The 22,524-nt window shown below is 32.8% G+C and overlaps 1 protein-coding gene across 1 annotated transcript; it reads left to right on the plus strand.

Moving 5' to 3' along the window:
* Positions 1–1,117: 1,117 nt before the first annotated feature.
* Positions 1,118–6,514, plus strand: LOC115879487. The gene has a single exon (XM_030896387.1). It carries the CDS (start codon positions 1,118–1,120, stop codon positions 6,512–6,514), a length of 5,397 nt encoding a protein of 1,798 aa, XP_030752247.1.
* Positions 6,515–22,524: the final 16,010 nt, after the last annotated feature.

The raw sequence follows: 22,524 nt of genomic DNA on the forward strand, positions 1-22,524 counted from the left end.
GACCTGCAAAACACTTAAAATACCACCCTTGACGGCCATGTGTTTTTTTTGTCTTGTTCGAATGGCAGATCTTAACTTTCTATTTTGTCACGAAGAGACGCCCGTGAACCCTCTCAGGCAGCATCACGCCTATTAATTTAGTCTCTGAATTGTACATTTTTCGCTAATTCTCGCAATATTACTCTCGCCTCAGTTAGGCAATGTTATTTCTCTCTCTCACCTATTTATTGTAGGTATTTTATATATCAAGTTTACCTTTAAGTTAATGGGAAGCTGCAGTGAATTTGTTCAATTTCAGTTTGATTTACCGTTTTAAAGTTTTATCATTTGCCAATATACGTGTTGTTGTTGACCCTAGTAGTTTTTTTTTTGCGACGTGTACTGGTCCACTTTGAAATTAATTACACATTCGAGAGTAATTTGAATATTACTCTCAATTTTGGATTTGGTGCTCTCAAGCAGTAGTACCGATACAAAAGCTGGTCCTTCGAGCCGGATCTTTAAAAGGTCCTTAAGTGATGGTATATGTTTACAAAAAACTCACAATAGTAGAAGTGCTCCAATAAAAGGGTAATTCAAACAGTGACAGTATTTTGGACATTAAAACAACTACAAGAAGTGATGAGTGTGTGACAGTGTAACTCGACTACAACGCGTGTGTGTGATAGTGTGCTAAAAAGAGATAGGTGTAAGCTGGAAGTATCCCAGGTAAGACAAGTAGTCTTGCAAATTGTCTCAACAGGATTCCATTCTCCACAATCTCTATTATCTCGTCCTCGATAGACTATAAACTTTTTTAGAGACTCTCTCCCGAAGAAAATCATATAAACCATATTATATTGCTCTCTTTCCTCATTTTTTTTATTGTTGTTATTTTCGCACTAGATTTACACTGCTAGCCTCCCATATAAGTTGATATTGTAGTAAGTTACTCAGAATAACTCTTTCTCTACTAGATTAGTAAATTAATTGTTTCTAAATTTATTGTAGGTCATTTTGTCATCTAAATTTTCTAGATATAACGTCACTAACCCACAGGTATTCTAACTATTGTAATAGCGAGCTATCTAAATTGTTTTTTTTATTTATAATAGTTGTCGTGCCTTGGTAAAAAAAAATGGCTGCAAGTTTGGAAGCTTTGGTTAAAGAACGCGGAATTTATAAAGGAAAAATATCGAAAATTATAAATTGGTATAATAAAAACGCAACCACAGAAACCGATTATTTGGAATTTGAAGCTAGGTTAGATTGCTTAACCCAAGCTTTCACGCTGTATGAAGCCGTTAATATGCAAATTATGAACATAGATTCCAACAGCCAAGACAAGGATGACATAGATGATAAGTATTGCTCATGTCGAGCAAAGTTAAGGGGTAAAATTATAACGCTCTCGCCTCAATCGCAAACTCAACAGGCATCAGTACCCGTATCAAATCATCAGGGTCAAAAACCTAACGTTAATCTGCCTCAATTGCATATTCCTCGGTTTAATGGAGACCTCACTAGTTGGAATGCATTCTACCAATTATTTAATACGCTTATCGTTAACAACAATATGCTTTCAAATATAGAAAAGTTAATTTACCTGAAATCATACCTATCAGGAGAGCCTCTACACCTCATTGACACTTTACAATTAACTGACTCAAATTTAAATATTGCCATTGAAACCCTGAAACAACGTTATGATAATCAATTGTCAATAATATTCTCGCACATTAAGAATTTAGTTGACATACCCTCTCTCACTAAGGTAAATGCTCATATTATTAGAGATTTTATCGTAAAAATAAAACAAAATCTCGACTCTCTCAAAACTCAAGGAATCCCAGTAGACCAATGGGATTTAATACTCATTTACATTTTTTCCCAAAAACTAGATTATGGCACGCGGAAGGCGTACATTGCTGAGCGAGGGGCACATATATCAAAGGCTACATCAGGTACCTTTCCAAAACTAGATGACTTACTCAGTTTCCTTGAATCACGCTGCTCTGTTTTGGAAGACCTCTCAGAACCCAAAATATCCCCTCACACTCAAACCGGTCCCCCTCGAGGCCCTGCCCATAGTAGCTTCTATAGGGCTACTCACCTTGCTCAAGGATTCAATGAGCCAGGTGGTAATGGCCAAATTAATTCTCACCACACTCACTCATCCCACGATATCTCAAATAAATTTGGAACCTCTAGGCCCACTAATTGTATTTTTTGTAAATTACCCACTCACAGAATTTACTCTTGTTCACAGTTTATTCAATTGCCCTTGAACCGAAGAAGTGATTTTGTTTATCAGAACAAATTATGTATAAACTGTTTAGGTTCGAAACATCATATTCGTGACTGCATGTCACTCTTGTCTTGCTCAGTATGCAAGAAAAGACACCACTCGTTGCTGCATTCTGCTAGTCACCCCACTCAAAGGTTCAAACAGAACAATTCTCAAAACAATGCTCGTCAGAGTAACCAAGGCATGAACTCTACTTCTCAACCCCCTGAACCTAAGCAGCCATCCCAAACAAACCCCAATGATCTACCCCAGCAAACCACTAATAGTCACCAAACACTCACTGTTTTTACACAAGAAGATAACGAAGTATTGTTGGCAACAGCCCTTGTCAACATCGTTGCCAAAAATGGACATACCATTACTGCCAGAGCCATACTTGATTCTGGCAGCACTATATCCATTATCACTGAACGACTGTTGGAAATGCTCAATCATACCCCGGAAACTCAAAACGTTCAAATTTCAGGAATTGGGGGAAAAATTGAACACACGAGCAAAGTAATTCGACTTACATTATGCTCGTTGATAGGAAATTTCTCTCTCGATGCAAATTGTTGCATCTTAAATAAAATTACTGATGTCAGTCCTCGAGTTCGAGTAAAACAAAGTAACTTGCAGATCCCTCAAGGCATTGAACTTGCTGACCCTAAGTTTGATCAACCTGCTTGTGTAGATATGTTACTTGGTGCTGATATTTATTATAAGATTTTATCAGGTGACCTATTAAAAATTAATGAACACTCCCTCACTTTGGTTGGAACACACTTTGGATATCTCTTGTCTGGCCTAATTCCTCCGGATACTTTCTCAACACAGGCTATATTTGATGTCACCAACAACCGCAGCTGTCTTCTTGCTCGGAATTCAGATCTTGCTCTTGATTCATTGTTGGAAAAATTTTGGAACATGGAGAACTGCCCTCAATCCTCGGAGAAAATTTTATCTCCAGAAAATAACTTTGTGGAAACTAATTTTCGCGAAACTACCGTTATTTTGAATGACGGTTCTTTTCAAGTGAATCTTCCCCTCAAAATTCCTGAAAAATTATTTCCTCTGGGAGAATCATTCTTTCTCGCCAAAAAACGATTCCTTAATTTAGAAAGGCGATTCGAAAAAAATCCAAATTTATTTCAGGAATATAAAAATTTTATTGATGAATATCTCTCTTTAGGACACGCGCAAGTCGTTCCTCTCTCATTAAAAAACATTCACGGCCATAACAAATATTTTCTACCCCACCACTGTGTTATCCGCGAACAAAGCACAAGTACGAAATTGCGAGTAGTGTTTGACGGCTCTATGAAATCGTCATCAGGATTATCATTAAATGATACAATGTACAAAGGATACACAGTTCAACCTGATCTTTATGATATTTTGCTGAGATTCCGAAGCTTCAAATTCGTCCTCACTGCCGACATTGAGAAAATGTACAGACAGGTCCGAGTGAACCCACGTCAGACATACTTGCAAAATATCCTCTGGCGTAGTAATCCCGCTCATGATTTTCAATGTATTGAGCTGCAAACAGTGACTTATGGTACTAACTCCGCTCCATATTTAGCCACTCGTGTTCTAAACGAGCTGGCATTCTTAAATAAGGAAGAATACCCTCTTGCCGCTGACACAATCCTCTCACAGTGCTATGTTGATGATCTTTTGTGTGGTCAAGACACTCTCGATAAGTTAAAAGACCTGTATTTTCAATTGAACGAAATATGCAAAGGCGCGCATTTCAAGCTGCACAAGTGGTGCTCAAATTCGAATTCTCTTTTAAAAATCGTTAATTCTTCTAATGTATCCTCCGACGTACAGGCATATGACATTAAAGTAGAAGGAGTTTCAAACAAAGTTCTAGGTATTTCATGGAATTCAGAAGCTGACGTATTTTCTATATCGCTACCCGATGTTGCAATTTGCACATCAGCCACTAAACGGGATGTTTTATCAAAAATCGCGCAAATGTTCGATCCATTAGGATTAATTGGCCCTATAATAGTTAATGCTAAAATATTCATGCAAGATATTTGGAAGGCAAAGATTGGCTGGGACGAATATTTGAACGATAGTCTTCTCACAATATGGAATTCTTATTTTCAAAATATTACTCAACTCAAGTGTTTAAAAATACCCCGGTATATATTCCACGATAACCAGATATCTTCTGTTGAACTTCATGGATTTTGTGATGCCAGTCGCAAGGCCTTTGGATCTTGTGTCTACCTGAGAACTATTTACCTTGATAATTCTGTATCATGCTACTTAATTACTTCAAAATCTCGAGTAACTCCAATCAAGGAAGTTACAATACCCCGATTAGAACTCTGTGGTGCTCTATTGCTTTCAACTTTGATTAGTCGTGTCAAATCCATATTTAAGGATAGGTATAATTTTCATAGCGTGAATCTTTGGACAGATTCAGAGATTGTTCTAGCATGGCTAAAGGCTGATTCTTCACGATTCAATGTGTTTGTTGCTAACCGAATATCGCAGATCCAATCTCTCACTAATAATTATGTTTGGCGGCACATCCCTGGTGCAGAAAATCCTGCTGACTGCCTCTCTCGTGGTACAACTTCTGAGCAAATAATGAACTCTTCTCTTTGGTGGAATGGACCACAGTTTCTACAAACCTTTGATTTCGACTTAGACTCACTAAATATCAAGGTACCTCCAACTCACGAAGAAGAAAGAAAGGAAAGTACTGTCTTACTCCTCAGGAATGATAATTTCTGGGAAACACTGTTTGACCGATTTTCCAATTATTCCAAATTACGAAGATCTATTGCATTTATATTAAGGTTTATTAATAATAGTCGCGCTAATTCTCAAAAACTCATTGGACCTCTCACTGTTGATGAATTAAGAAACTCTGAACTTTTCATAATAAAAACAATTCAGTCTACGTATTTCTCAAAAGAACTAAACGAGTTAAAAAGTCCAGCTCGGAAGATATCGGACAAACAAATATTAAAATTAAATCCATTTATCGATGGAGAAAATGTAATCAGAGTAGGAGGAAGATTATCACAAGCTCTAGTCCCATATGATCAAAAATTTCCCATTTTATTGCCCTCAAAAAATCGCGTTGTCAAACTACTCTTACTTAAAGAGCATATTAGACTCGGACACGCTGGTCCTCAAACTGTCTTGTCAAATCTTCGCCTCCGATATTGGCCCCTAAATGGATTAAGGGAAATCAAAAAGGAATGCTTGCAATGTATGACATGTTGTAGATTCAAAATAAAAAACCATCAACAGCTGATGGCTGATCTCCCAAAAGACAGAGTCATTCCCTCTCGGCCATTTTCACGCACAGGTGTAGATTTTGGTGGCCCCTTTTTTGTGAAATCGTCGAGTCTTAGACGCTCAAAAACCGAAAAATGCTACATAGCATTATTTGTTTGCATGGTTACCAAGGCTATACATATAGAATTGGTGTCAAGTCTCTCTACAGAAGCATTTTTGGCTTCATTAAAACGATTCATTTCAAGGCGAGGAAATCCACATGTCATTTTTAGTGACAATGGAACAAATTTCTTAGGTGCACGAAACCAACTCAGAGAATTTTACACTCTATTCAAGTCTAAGTCAACCCAAGAACAGATAAATGATTTATTGGTATGCAATGAGATAAACTGGAAGTTTATTCCCCCACATTCTCCCCATTGGGGCGGCTTATGGGAAGCCGGAATCAAAAGTACCAAATATCATTTAAGGCGATTAGCAGGACAGCAGAATTTTACTTTTGAGGAGTTATATACAATACTCACACAAATTGAGGCAATATTAAATTCACGACCTCTTCTCCCCTTATCCTCTGACCCCTCAGATTTTACTTGTTTAACCCCGGGACATTTCTTGATAGGAACTTCGTTGACCTCTTTCCCAGAAAAAGACCTTTCCAATATTTCAGAAAATAGACTTAATCGCTGGCAACGATGTGTCAAAATTCAACAACAGTTTTGGTCCAAATGGTCTAAAGACTACCTCAATCTTCTCCAGAATCGACCAAAATGGCTATACCCCTCACCAAACCTTCAAGTTAACGACATAGTTTTCTTAAAGGAAATTAACACTAAACCTCTAGACTGGCCTCTGGCTAGGGTACTTGAAATTATACCCAGTAAGGACGGAAATGTTAGACTTGTTAAAGTAAAATCTAAAAATGGCATTTTAACAAGAAACGTCACTAAATTATGTCCCCTACCCAAACTCGATAACTAGCCCTAATCATAAAATAATTTTTCTTTATAGTATGTTTCCTTTAAATTTTGATTTAAGTTTGTCGCGTACGCTAAGAATTAGATTGTTTAGATATATTGTAAAAATGCAATTGATGATTCATCATACCTCAGTTACCCTGTTGTTTGCGGTTAAAGGCAGAGCCTTTAAGGCGGGGAGTATGTTCGAATACAATTCAAACGCATTTGTTTTTTACTATTTTGATGAACACCTAGTATTAGTTTTGTAAATATGTTAAAATTATCCTACTACCTAATGTATACAAAATAGAAAGTTGATCACGAAGGGATGCTTTCACACGCTTCGCTAAATTGACCTGCAAAACACTTAAAATACCACCCTTGACGGCCATGTGTTTTTTTTGTCTTGTTCGAATGGCAGATCTTAACTTTCTATTTTGTCACGAAGAGACGCCCGTGAACCCTCTCAGGCAGCATCACGCCTATTAATTTAGTCTCTGAATTGTACATTTTTCGCTAATTCTCGCAATATTACTCTCGCCTCAGTTAGGCAATGTTATTTCTCTCTCTCACCTATTTATTGTAGGTATTTTATATATCAAGTTTACCTTTAAGTTAATGGGAAGCTGCAGTGAATTTGTTCAATTTCAGTTTGATTTACCGTTTTTAAAGTTTTATCATTTGCCAATATACGTGTTGTTGTTGACCCTAGTAGTTTTTTTGCGACGTGTACTGGATCCACTTTGAAATTAATTACACATTCGAGAGTAATTTGAATATTACTCTCAATTTTGGATTTGGTGCTCTCAAGCAGTAGTACCGATACAGCTACGTTATGTGTTTTCTTTTTTTTGCTTGTGTTCATTATTTGTGTTCATGTTTAATTTCTCATGACTTAATAATTTGATATTATTTTCATTTGAAACTCAATTTTTTATCGGTTTTACTTTTGAGAACCATCCCTTGCTTGTTAATTGATGAACTCCACAATCGTTGAACGAAAATATTTTAGTACGGTTCTGGAAACTCTAATTAATACTACCAATTAGGGTTAACATCTTTTTAGCCATCACAGGTAACAATAATTAAAATATTATTTTTTTGTTACGTCAGAAAGTCCTTTGATACTTTCTAGCGGTCGAAATCAAACTCATCTAAATAAGAAATAATGCTATTTCTTATTGTTCTCGCTTCTTTTCTCTTTTGAAGTTCCTATAATATTTATTATGTTATGTTTTAATATATATTTGCATTTTTAATTCAATATTGGTTATCTCTTTTACGAAATTCCTTTTGAAATAAATTCAATTTAAATATTTAAACTTCTGACGACTTTATTACTAAAACGTCAATATAATATTATCACCTGTAAACAAACAATCTACTGTTATAGAGATCGATTGTTATATATCTCTAACAGATCGGCCAACCTGACACTCGATCGCCCCGATCGATAACAAATAACAATAGATTTATAGTAAAATTAGAAACATAATAATGACATAATAAACATAGTAATGACATAAGAAACACAACAATGACATAAAGAACATAAGAAATTCATAATAATACAATAAGCTAGGATGGAAGGATACAAAAGGATCATAATACATAGTTAACATAATGATGATACATAATTAACATAACGATGATACATAATTAACATAATGATGATACATAATTACCATAATGATGATACATAATTAACATATATAACGATGATACATAATTAACATAATGATGATACATAATTACCATAATGATGATACATAATTAACATAATGATGATACATAATTACCATAATGATGATACATAATATCATAAACTATCTGAATTGTCTCCAAGAATTTAAGTATTCTCTTCTATAATCATACCAATGGTATGCTGATCCACTTAAATGAGAACACGCAGTTTCCAACATAAATGCTGGAGGCCAGTTATGGAGTTGTGCGGCACTTTCTGTACTTTCTAACCAAAATTTACTTTTCTTCAAATCAATACCGTCGAAAAATGGAATGGATTTCGAAAAATCAGGCATAATATTATAATTTGGAACATCCCGTTGTTGATTTTGACGGTCGTTCATCATTTGCAGTATAATGGCATTTTGTTGGATTATAGCGATTATAGCCTGCATCGTATCCATACAGTATTTAAATTCACAGGCTTACCCTGTCGTGTCTGTGTATTATTACGAATAGGCAGCTCTATTGGACTTCGGTAAAAATTTTCAAAATTTGATTCCAGTACAGGATTTGGGCTATTTCACTATCCTGTTCACTCATACTTCTCATAAAAGAACATCGGACGATTATTCCACTTCTGAATTTGTTATCTCTTTTACAAAATTCCTTTTGAAATAATTTCAATTTAAATATTTAAACTTCTGACGACTTTATTACTAAAACGTCAATATAATATTATCACCTGTAAACAAACAATCTACTGTTATAGAGATCGATTGTTATATATCTCTAACAATATTTTAGGGCTTTTGTCTCAAATTCATTTAAATTGGTTTATGTCAGGGGCGGGAAAGTGAAATAGCAAAAGCGGTTCCACCGTTTCCACGGAAATCTCAAATAAAATAGTTCCAGCCCTAGCCACTAGGTGGTAGTGCAATTAATTTTTAGGTTAAGATGTTGCTACTAGTTATTGCCAGATGGCGTTAAATCAGAATTTTTTTGTAGTTTCCATAGTTTCCAACGGCCATTGTCATATTATTGTCAAATTCTCAAAAAATATTGTCGTTGTCATAACGCCAATCATAATATTATCAAATAAATGATTATCAAAATGTTTTTGGTTTGGTTTGGTTTGGTTTTTTTAATTTGTTATATGTGTTTTAATTAGACAATTCCTTTTGTTTGTGGCCCTAAAAATATAATGTAAGTCTTTTATTTTTGCCATCATTTAAGTACCTATTTATATTTACTCCATTTACAAAACTTTGGGCGTATTACGTTGGTCTTGTTTTATTATAATAAACGATGTTTAAATATTTGATTTATAAATAAAAACTTTAAATAATAAATAATATTTCACATGTTTGGCTTTAATTTTATTTAATAATTGTATAAATTATACTGTTAAATCTTATTTTTTACACATCACAATTACACATTGTTATTAGTATTGTTGAATTTGTGTAAAAAATAAGATTTAATAATCAAATTTAAGTATATATTTAAGAGTAAAATTCAATAAATACGCTCTGATTGATGAACTGCACCACCGTTGAACAAAAATTAGTCAGTACCGAAAGTACCGAAAATCCCGGTTCCTAAGAGGTGCGGTACCTAAATTCCCGGTTCCGAAAAACAGTTCCTGCCTACACAATAGTGGATTGTGTTATTTCCGCCTGAAAAATTGTGACATCCTTAGATAGGCTTACGTAGAATAGGCTCTTCTTTTGGCCCCTACTATTTCAGTTCCTACGGTTAAAATCCGTAAATTATAGATAAAATCGACATTATTTCTTACAGTGTACAATTCTACTATCAGAAAAAAATTTACTACTTCAACCGGTAGCGAATTTATCTGTCACCACTCGAAAACCAGTTCCAACCAGTTTACTTGACTTTTTTGCCTCATTTATTCACCGCCAGTGCTCGTACTGAAAACAAGGCGCGCTTGTATATTACCGTACGTTCTTTTTTGCAACTTTTTCGCGCTGCTGCAAGTAACAAAAAACGGTCCTATACATATTCATACCGTATTCAAGAGTGAAACAGGGACAAGTGCTCTGGTTTGAAAGCACGTGCATCGCCGAGATGAAAATGTGGAGACACGTGGAGGGAATTGGGTGGTGGGTGGAGAAAAGAGGACGAGAGAGAAGATGTAAAGGTGAGGGAGGAACACGAAAAAGACGACTAAGGGGAATAGTTTTTTTTTAAACCGAGGTGGACAGAAGTGTTGGTCTGTTGGTCTGAAGAGCTTTTTGATGTGCGGGAGCTCGTTAGGGAAACTTTTAAAACCGGTGATATAATACAGGGTGGTCCGAACTGTATCCCGGAAACTTCGGCAGCATATTCTGCAGATAAAAATAAGTAAAAAAGTTTGTATAAATGTATATCCTAAAATACTTAGTTTCGGAGATACAGGGTGTAGAAGTTTTATTTTTATTTCGATTTTTTACAAATAATTTCTGATGTAATTTCAATATTTGGATGAAAATTGGTGCCTGGGTGTTTTTTTTTGACATGAGAAATTTGATTTTAATGTCAATATGACTCCTATTTGTAGAGGGCGCCACCTACATATTTTTTACACGGCATAGGTATAAATCACACGGCAGGCCAACTCGCCTTGGCGGGAACGCTACGCGCATATCCTTGCGCACGCCGCCATTATGGGTGCCAGCAACAGAAATTAACCAGTGTCGTAGTCAGTCGTAGTATTTGTCATTGACAACATACAGTTACGGCAGCTTTGAGTCAGTAGCGTGCGGCTTAATTTATAACAATGGGATCTGGGCAGAGTTAGCCTGCCGTGTGATTTATATGCCGTGTTTTTTAGCTGATTTGAAGAGTAATAACTTTTCGTCCGTATCTGTATAAAACTATCGAGTGAAAAAAATATACATTTTCACAGCCAGCTCAGGAGCTTGGAACACCCCCCAAAAGTAAAATTTCACTCATCCAACTCCCAGTGGATGACATGGTAAGAATGTACTGGGTGGCCCACTAAGAATAGCTCTCGGCTGTATCTCGGAAAGTATTAGCCGTAGGGCTTACGGTAAAAAATATTTATACACCAGCGCGTTTTTTCAAAAAAATTAGATACGATAGTATGTGTAATTTTAGCTGATAGTAAAGAGTAGTAAAAGCTTAAAAAGTCAGCGAAAACCGCATCTTGATATCTTCTTTCAAACGGAAGATATTAGCAAAATTATAATAAATACCAAAAAATAAGCCCTTAATTAAATTATTTTTACAATAGGGTATCAGTAGCCCTCTTGATTATGCCCATTCTAACAAAAAAATAAGATAGAAACAGTTAGTTTATTTTAAAATCGACTACCAGACCATAATACCAGATGTATTAATATCTAATAATTAAGACATTAGTAACAGTGAACAAGAAATGATGATTCAGTGAGGTTTTGGAAAAAGTTGCTTTTGACGTAATCGTATAAACGTCAAATTGTTATTAGATCATCATTTTGATAGTATCAGCAGCGTTTTTATCTTCTAATTGCTTTTTTCAAAATGTCTTTATTATTTGAAGTAGTTTAAGTTGTTGGCATTTTGAAAAAGCAACCAAAAGATAAAAAACGCTGCTAAGACTATCAAAATGTTGATCTAATAACAATTTGACGTTTATACTATTAAGTCAAAAGCAACTTTTTTCCAAAGCCTACCATGAATTTACTGAATCATCATTTCTTGTTCACTGTTACTAATGACTAATGTCTTAATTATTAGATATTAATACATCTGGTATTATGGTATTCTGGTATTTCGACGATTTTAAAATAAACTAACTGTTTCTATCTTATTTTTTTGTTAGAATGGGCATAATCAAGAGGGCTACTGATACCGTGTTGTAAAAATAAGGTAATTAAGGGCTTATTTTTTGGAACATATTTATTATAATTTTGCTAATATCTTCGGTTTGAAAGAAGATATCAAGATGCGGGTTTCGCTGACTTTTTAAGCTTTTACTACTCTTTACTATCAGCTAAAATTACATACTATTATATTTAAAATTTTTGAAAAAACGTGCAATGTTTGTTAAATTGTAAGACAACACCCCCTAGCGTCTACGTTCAAAAGCTTATTATTATTATTTATATGGTACAATATAGAGTAAGAAACGCTCTTTTAACCGAGCCCTAGCTTGTTGGATTCCGATCATCCAGTCCAGAGTTATTCATACTTAAATAAAAACAAATCTAACCTTCCCCCACCACTTTATTTTGGTAGATAGGGGAAAATGGCTCTAACAAAAAATATTCAAAATTTACTGAAGATTATGAAGCTATTACTTATAGTACACCTTATAACTAAAAAATTGTGTAAAAACTCTATTTTCTTATTTTTTTGTTGCAGTTGCGCCCCCTAGCGGTTGTTCTACAAACTTGAAAATAATTTCCAGCAATTTCTCATAGCCTCCTTAGTTATAAATATTTTTTTCCGCAGCCCCTACGGCTAATACTTTCCGAGATACAGCCGAGAGCTATTCTTAGTGGGACATCCTGTACAACTTTGAAAATATAACGTGATATACCGATGCTTCCGAAACCAAAGCAGGAACAGGGATATCGGAACCAGCATCCTTCAGGCAGATATCTACGCTATTGAAAGATGCGTACAACTTATCATAGATAGGAACTAACGAAAACAAGAAATAGCCATCTTATCCGATAGTCAAGCAGCCGTTTTATAGACTTCGGCTTTCATCATGCGATTAAGCATTTTGGAATATATGAGGTTGCGATTTGGACGGATCCACACATTCCAAATGTGTGGTTGAAGGGGAAAATGTTCTTAATGCAGGGCATTTAATTTTGGTGGGAAAAACCGAATTCACAAGCGACTGGATTAATGTTTACGGCTTGTGTTTACAATCCAGTGCCATTAATTCGGATCCACATGAAATTAAGGGAACTTTAACCACTGATGAAGCCACTGTAAAGATTAAAGAAATGCATTGTTCTTGTAAAGCTGATAACAGTGGTAAATGCAAACATGTTTCGCCCGTTCTTGTAAAATGTGTCAGGTAAAATCAATATTTTTAGTTTTATTTTAGAGTTTGATTGCTATTTACTTGTATTTTGCTTAGAGAGGACATTGAGAGTTTTGAAGAAATATTTCCAACTGACATAAAATGTGTTTGGTCAACACAAAAGGTAGTTACCAAAGAGCGATATAAGTCTGTTCCTGTAGATGAAATGCCCTGTTTTATAGACAAGGTAAAACATTCCAATATTGAAACGGATGACGATGGAATTAGGACCTTTTTTTGCCAAAACCTGCCAAACTCTGCTATGTACATGCACAGAGTAGTAACTAGTTAATTAAATAAAAGATGTGTTTCTATATAATGGGTAGTATTTATTTTTATGTAAATAGGTATAAAGTAATAATATATTGTATGACTAAAAATAACATGCAAAAAAATATATGTATGTATATTATTAAAAAAAAATAAGTACCAAAACAGGTCAAAATATCACTGCCCAATAAATCGTTAATAATAATATAATAAGCTGTTTAAGTTCACATAATGTCAACATTTTTTGGGTATTCACTTGCACTTCTGCATCCCTAAACTTTGGTTCCGTAGGTTGTGCAGGACGTTTAAGAGCTGTTAACATATTTTTTGCAGCAACAGTATCTCCCTGGTCTTCTACATCTTGTTCACATTCCATACTGACTTCGGGTTCGGCTTGGTTTTCTCTTCTACCAGCTGTACGGATATCCCTGGATGATGGACCTGCCTCTGAGTCAAGCACAAGTGGCAGATTTTTTCTGGGGACAGCGGTTTTCTGTAAAATTCTGCGGTTTTTTCTATCTAAAATAAAAATATCACTTAGCCTTAGAATATCCTATAACCTAACAAAACCACCTTTATGAAAATAATCTTGGTCTGAAAAATGTAATGTGCTCATTATTTGATCTGAAACTTTCTTTCCAATTCACTGAAAAAAATATTGTTCATAATATTAATGAACATTGATTATTAACTGTTGTTTCATTGGGACAATGATTTTTTTCATTAATATAATGATTTGTTAATCATAGATCGATGTCCGATTTATTAATACTATGAATCTAATTTCATCAATATAATGAAAATCTGGTTATTAAATTAATGTAAGATTTTCATTAATATAATGAACGCGTTCATTGTCCGAATGAACGCGTTCTTTATTTTAGTGCTGAAACTTTAATAAACACATATTCATCATATTAATGTACTAAATCATTCATTAATGAGTTGTACATTGTGACAATGAACAATGTTATTAATACAACGAACACAGTACATTGTATTAATGTACGCGGTTATTAATATCATGAATAAAATATTAGGGCTTAAATGTCCGCCATGTTGATCGGTTACTTTGGCACTTATAACGTATAATAACGTCTGTGTGGTTGAGTTATTCAGTGAGGCTTTAGTTTCATTAGAGCGGTAAGTGTTCTCTTCAATATTTTAAATATTTTAAATAAAAGTCCTATCGTATTGTAGTTAATTTGTTGTGTTGTCAAATCAAATCCCGCTGTGTGAGATCTCTGGTGTGGGTATTCATTAAAACAGCGGCTTCCAAATATGTTTCAGAAGATAAAAAACAAAAAGAAGAAAAACATAGTAACAAGTCGAGGCATGGAACTGATTATGGTAAATTCGAATGTTCTTTTAATATTTGGCATTTTAATTATTTTGATATACGTCTTTTAGAACCGGAAGAAGATGTTGAGACCTGCCTTCAAGCCCTCAAATTTGACAATTTAACATCGGACCCACTTGATGCGACTTGGAAAGCCTGTTGCAAATTCGTCTAGACGTTATCAAGTCTAAGGATACAGCTAAAATAATGAAGAAATGGTCTTTATATAGAAATCCCTTAGGATATCGACTGGTAAATTAATTTTCTTATTATAATTTACCCTAACATTAATAATAATAATACTATTCTCTTCGTCGATTCGATTTTTTTTTAATTTTTAATTTGTATATGCAATATCGAGTTTAATAAATTATTATTAGTTTATTGCACTTGTTTTTTATTAATAATCCCTAATGGAAAAATCTACTGCGCTCGTAAGTAAGTCGGCACTATTAGTAATTTTGTTACCATTGTAGCTAAGGACTTGTTCAAATGGAAATCTATTTATAGTAGAATTATTTCAGGTAGTTGGCTGGGAAATGACTATCAATGACATTTCATATCAATGACAGCGATCTTCATCATCGATTATACGATGTAACAAGAGTTACTAATAGTGTCAACTTTTAAATGTATAACTAACTAGGTTATGAAATTATTTCATTGTATTAATGATAACGGTTCATTAATACAATGAAATAAATTTCATTTTATTAACGACACGGTTCATTAATACAATGAAATTATTTCATTGTATTAATGAAACGGTTCATTAAGGATTTAGGTACATTATATTAATGAAATCTGTTCATTGTACCAATGAATGTGTTCTTCAAATTAATAAACACTGTTCATTGATTTAATCAACTTAAAGTTCATAGAGTTAATGAATTACTTTTCATTGTGCCAATGAAATCGTTCATCGGCTCAAAATTAATGATTTAATTCCTTATATTAATGAACTTTTTCATTATATTTATGTCGACTTTTGGTTCAGTGTTTTCAATGCCTTAATCCAAATTTTTCTTCGATCCACCAACTCTTTATTTCCAAGTTTGGTTTCCACAATACTTTCGACAATCCTTCCTTTGGAAACGAATCTCGGGGTTTTTCTTTGCCCAAGAATTACACTTTGGCACACAGCAATAATGATTCATATTTATTTAATTTCAAACGAAAAGCACAACATAAAACACAAAGAATAAACGGGAAATAAGAGTCGTCAGCTTCGATTTCCAAACCTAAACAATGCACTAACGGGGCGGAAACCGGAATTTATTTTAGGGTGACCCAAAAAGTAATGTAGAGTATGCTTTTTAAGGCGCCATTTTTAAACCAAAAGCGTAATATTTAGCCCAATTTATAGATTTTAGGTTTTAGGGGGCGAACCCTCTGTATCCGCCACTGATTCGTGCTATAAACTTTGGTATAGTACAATTCTTTTAAAAGTTCCTCAATATGGCCGACCTAGTTACGAAAATTGGTAATTTTTTTTAATGAAAAATATGTTGGCGTTAGCGAATTCAGAAATTGATTTACTCTTTGGTTAACAATAACATTTTTCAGGATTGTCAAGTTGACGTTAAACTTAGGTTATTAGGTGGTTGTCATAAATAAAAACATAGATTATTGAAATTATTTAATCAGAATAAAGGTATTTTACCGCAGATCCGAACAAATTTTACTTAAAGGTATTTTATAAACTTTCTCAGTGAGAATATTAACTCCCTTCTTTCTTATATTTCAGTTAAAGGGACGCGACGTAAGAACTATAGGATGTGAATTTTTGTTTTCATGTTTTGACGATATCTGAGAGTTCCTAGAATTGTCAAGAGTATTGATTAATTTTAGTTGTTTAACAAGTGAAATTAATAGAAGACTTGGAAATAGGATGATGCGTTTCATGTTATAGTTGATAGATCACCCCATTTCCCTTTTAATTTGTTTTTATTTCAGTACAGTTAATCACAAATTGAAATTGATGTGCGCAAAAACAGCTATATATTTTCAAACATCTTATTTAAATAGTTTTTATATACTGTTAAACTGTATCAACTACAAAGTCTTTAACAAAAAGTTATAAGGTACCTAATAAATTTTGTAGATATAATTTTTTATGAAAACTTATATATAAAGATTAAAACACAATCCTCTGAGGGAAAAAGAAATACTCAAAAACTTATTAAATATAATTTATTAAAAATAACAACATACAAAAACAGTCATCCATGCAAACTGTAATAATCAGAACATTATCCACATTATACCTTTATTAAATTTGTGTTCAAAATTAATAAAGTTTTGTTTAAATATTAACTTATTTTAAATTGCCAGAAACACATCAGAATATGTCACAACCACAACTATAGGTTTGGAATCAGTACTAAATTTTATACTTAGTAAGTGATGCGTCAACTAACAAGTATAGGATAAAAAAGAATTATTAATATAGAGCGTACTATATGATGTCCCTCTGCTTATTTATGAAATGACTTTCCTTTCAAATGTGAAGAATACCAGTAAAATAAAACATAATTTTTGGTTTGATTTGGTGTTTGATATTCTAATCTTGATAAACTACATCTATTACAAACCTTAAGTGCTTTTAGTGAGTAACTGTATTTTTTATTATTCTTTGTGTATCCTATAAAGTAAAAAAAATATATATTTCAAGAAGTATAAAAACAATGCAATAGATATCAAACAGATTCATAAAAACTACTTACAATTATTATACATATTATATATTTCAGGTGCTATTCGATCTTTGGTCCCATTACCCATTACCAACATTATCTTATTTAGGTCTTCTCTACTAACTCAACTTTTAAACCTGTTTTAAACTTTCTTTATATTTTAAAACTGATTTACAACAATCTGTAATGCCCGCTCTGTTTCCTGAAATATAAGTTTTAATCTATTTATTATCATATACATATTACAAACCTGAAAATTACTGATACGAGGAAACTTCTCAAAATAAATAGAGACTTTTTCACAAACATCTGGACTAATTTATTTTCACGAATTTGTGGACGAGTCAATGTTTTCTAATACATTTTTAAGCATTTTACACATTTTGAATACCTTCCAGCCTATTCCTCAGTTCCTGATCGGTGAAAAGATTATTTATAACTATATAATTAGTACTGCAGGCTGCAGGTTAAATAAAAGAACAAAATCAAGTAGAATTTGTGAATAAAAATTCAAAAAATAATGAAAATATTTAGAAAAAGGAACCGTAAACGTCAATGTCAGCCAAGTGTCAGAGTTCAATTAGATTTACCACAGATAATCAATTTGAACTACAGTTGATTCCAGTCTAGAGATTTTCGTTTTTTAAGCCTCCCATACTGAAGTCCGCCATATTGAGAAGTTTTAAATGAATACCATAGACTAATGTCACGTACTAGAGATAGATTGGACACTGATATAAAACAAATAAGTCCATCATTTAGAGCCACCTGGTGATCCGGAAGAAACTAATGGAGAGTTTTAGCATAACATAATTTTAGCGTTCCGTTATTTATTAACGCTAACTAAAACGGTAACGTTATTCAAGCGCAAAATTATTCCTTTGTAAAATAATAAATACAGACTTGTTTACTATATTTTATGTTTTATTAGATCATTAAAAGTGTAACATATTCAAAACTAAAAATAAAATTATGAAAACATACTTTTAAACACCAACAATAGAGCACATACCGCCTATTTTTTTGATTTAACAAATAAATTATAATATAGTATATACTACTACTTAACTATTACTAAAAAATACTATATTACCAACTATGTACTTACTTATTTATGAGTAAACATTTTTTTAGTTTGATCATAAAAGTATTTTCTAAGTATTTCTAAGATGTCTAAAATGTCTTTAATAAAAATGTTTAGTATCTAACACGAAAATAATGATCGACTGTAAATATCAAAATGCACAAATGAATAAAAACATAAACTATAAACACAAATCACCGAACTTTCCGGCAAATCAGGAATATCTGAATTAATAATTATTTAAAACAACTAAACCAAAATTAGACCATAGATGGTAGTAAATATAGAGGTTGTCATGTCACCTTCATATATAAATTAGAAACCTGTACTTTTTTTTTAATGTCTTTTGCGCCATCTGGCGATGCGGAAGAAACTAAATTTGTAGTTCCATAAAATTACTATTGAGTGTCTAGGGCCTGATGAATACAAGTATACGACTGATATCGGAGATGGAGAACTAACCTCGGTAAAACCATTTCAGATTCTCGGATACTGGTTTTTGTCAAAGCCCTAATGAGTTATAACTCTAGAAAGGGGACACAATAGATTTTCGCAGTGATTAACTTTTCCTACTAAAAAATCTAAAGTTGTCATCTTCCTCTATAATTAATTAAGTACTGTAAAATATTAATAAATCGAGTATATGTATAGCACAGGGTGAGTCAACGATAGAGCAAAGTCCATTATCTCATGTGTTTCGGGGTTTACAAAAAAAATATTAAATACTATAGTTATAGGAAAGGTTAAGATACACATTTTAAAATTATTATAGAGTATACAGGATGCTTCAAACAGTGTGGCGAACATATTTTGCTATATTTTATTTTATTTTTAGATTCTGCGTAAAACTCTATAACTTTTTTTTGTATATAATGTTATATACCTAAAATTAATAATTTTTGTAGTATTTAAATTTCTTTAAACAAATGTTTGATTGCAGTGTGGTAAAAAATTGTCCGTGATGCCATTGTTTCTGAAGTTGGACAACTAAAATTGGGTAGAAAAATTTTATAGAGGTATAGAAAAAGCCATATGTAAAGATATTTTAATTAAATGCTACAAAAAATAGAAAAAATTAGAATAAATCGCAAACTACTAAAAATAGGTATATGACATACTTAATAAATGTTGAAGAGTTTTGTAAAATCTATCAGAAAAAATCATAATATATAGGGAGTACCGTTAAAAAAAATTGAGATTTTTTTAATTTTAAGTAGTTGAAATTCATAAATATATTTTGAACACCCTGTAGTATTTAAGTAAAATATCTTTACATGTAACTTTTTTTTCATCTCTATAAAACTCTCCTACCAAATTTTGGTACTCCAACTTCAGAAACAATGGCACCACTGACAATTTTTTATCACACTGCTATTTAACATTTGTTTAAACAAATTTAAATATTACAAAGACTATTAATTTTAGGTATATAACACAATATATAAAAAAGTTATGGAATTTTAGGCAGAATCTAAAAATAAAATAAAAAATAGGGTGTTGCTTTAAAAAAACATATGTTATATCCGCGTCACTTTTTTGAAGCACCTTGTATACTCTATAATAATTTTAAAATGTGTATCTTAACCTTCCCTATAACTTTTATATTTAATATTTTTAGCCGACCATACCGACAGGTATGGTAGGCTATTAAGATCGGCAAAAAAAAAGTTTTTTTAATTTCACTCAAAATGAGTTATTTGGGTCATAAATGACCTAAATACAAAATATTTTCATGGTGTCTGTCTGTCTGCCTGTCGGTCTGTCTGTAACACGATAACTCAAAAACCGCTAAACCGATTTTAACCAAATTTGGCACAAAAATGCTGTGGCACCCGTGATTCTGGCCATTAGTTTTTGATGGGTGTGGGGGGTATGGAAGGGGGTTAAAAATTAAAAAAAAATCGTAACTCCAAAATTACAGTAACTAGCGAAACGCGGTGTTCAATTTAAGATTAGGAATATTATTTGCAACAAAATTTGTAATAACATCAAAATTAGTCAAAGTGGCAGTTTTTGAGATAAAAAAAATTGGAAAAATTCCTTTACTTTGAAACTAAAATAATTGCATACCAACTTTTTATTAACATATTTTAGTATGGGTGGCTATACGTGCCTCCCGGCGCCAATTTTTTTGTAAACCTCGAAACAAATGAGATAATGGACTTTACTCTATCGTTGACTCACCCTGTACCATTATGAAGCTATTATCTCTTTTCGTAATAGACAGTCGGTCTATAATCGAAGCAAATCTACCTGCGTTTAATTAACTATACTGGTTAATTTAATTATAAAATTACGACATACTCGGTCTTAGCTCCAGTCCGTCGACCCGAATGCCCAAATCCTCTCCAGTCTCTCGGATTAGCAGGGGAGACCGGTGTAAAATGTTCCGAGAAATCGGATCCGGTCACTTTTAATAAGATTACTACCCTCTCGCCCTGCTGATCGCTGCAGTTCTTAGCAGAAATAAGGTTTCTTTTTTTTGCGTAATCGCTTAGGATGCCTGTTACTAAGCCATTCAGGACATTATAAACTCTGTTTTTTTTTTCTCAGGTAAAATTTCGACAGACAATGATAGAAGAAAAGCATATGACACCCCATACCAATCGTTATTTATTTTACTAAAAAAAGTTTCTAATATTTTTTAAGTATAACTATGGATGGGTTTAAATATAAATCCGTCATGCGTTGTCTCTTGTTGGTTTTAACCAATTTTATTGGTTTATTTCAAAAATGACAGATCATATTTCAAATTTTATTGGTTTGATGGAACGATGAACGACAAATGGACGCCGATGCGTATGAATTCGCCTTTAGATTTTTGAGGCTTGTCAAAGTCTTGCCAAATTATAGGTTATAATTTTGTGTCAACTTATGTCAAATATCTGCGTTTTGGAAGATGATGCATTTTGATTCGTGTTATTACGTGTGTTTTGTGTCTTTTGAAGTCAAGGAGGAAAAATCGAGGGAAAATTAACTGTAGACCCAGAGCACAGTTCATAGTTTATACTCGCTGCCCAGGCAGAAAGTGTTATACACCAATAAAGTTACCATCAATAAAGTTTGCGTACCATCTCGTCGTAGATAAGTGCATCTCGTATATGGTACAAGGATCGTACTAAACATGTACTACTGGAGTAGCTGTAAAATATAGACATTACATATAGGTAATGGATTACTAGGATATATAATTGGATAGGTAAATAATGGATTTTAGTACTGCAGAAAAATATCAAAAGGTACTGGTTTAAAAAAATTAAGATTAAAGTTAATTAACCAACCTTTAAGGTATAACTTTCTTTATAATTAACTTTGATAAGTGTTATTATTAATAAAATAGTTTGTTTTATTTACGTTGTTTTATTTATTCCTGTGGAATATTACAAATTTGTATTTGTACATAAGTTATATATATAGACAAGGGTTATATTGATAAATATAATAATAAATGGGGGAAGTTTCTTGAAGCTTGAAAGTAAGAAATAGTTCTTTTTTATATTTTTTTGATATGTGATGTTTCATTCTTGTTTGTTTTATATTAACACATACCGTTTTTTTTAAATAAAATAACTCGATTATATTTTATCGTTACAGTTTTTTTTCACGATATTTTGAAGCAATCACTTATCAGTCAAATTTCAAATATATTAATTTCCTGCTATGCGTTCCAGTTGTGCCAACTTTGAAATTAAAATGACGGACACATCTATCACTGTCAAGGATCTTGTCGTTGGACAGACTATACAATGTTTTTCACAGCACTCCTTCCTTTAAAGTTTTTAGGATCTACTTACTTTAGGATATATTTCTTTATATACCCTTACAATATTGGTATACAGTGGGAGTCTCTAAAGTTGAATAAACTCATTATATCAAACATAGTAGTTAAAAAATGTGTCAATTATTCAATTAT

Source organism: Sitophilus oryzae, unplaced genomic scaffold, assembly GCF_002938485.1.
Source record: "Sitophilus oryzae breed Bouriz unplaced genomic scaffold, Soryzae_2.0 scaffold_1576_pilon_pilon, whole genome shotgun sequence".
In the NCBI taxonomy this organism is placed as follows: domain Eukaryota; kingdom Metazoa; phylum Arthropoda; class Insecta; order Coleoptera; family Curculionidae; genus Sitophilus; species Sitophilus oryzae.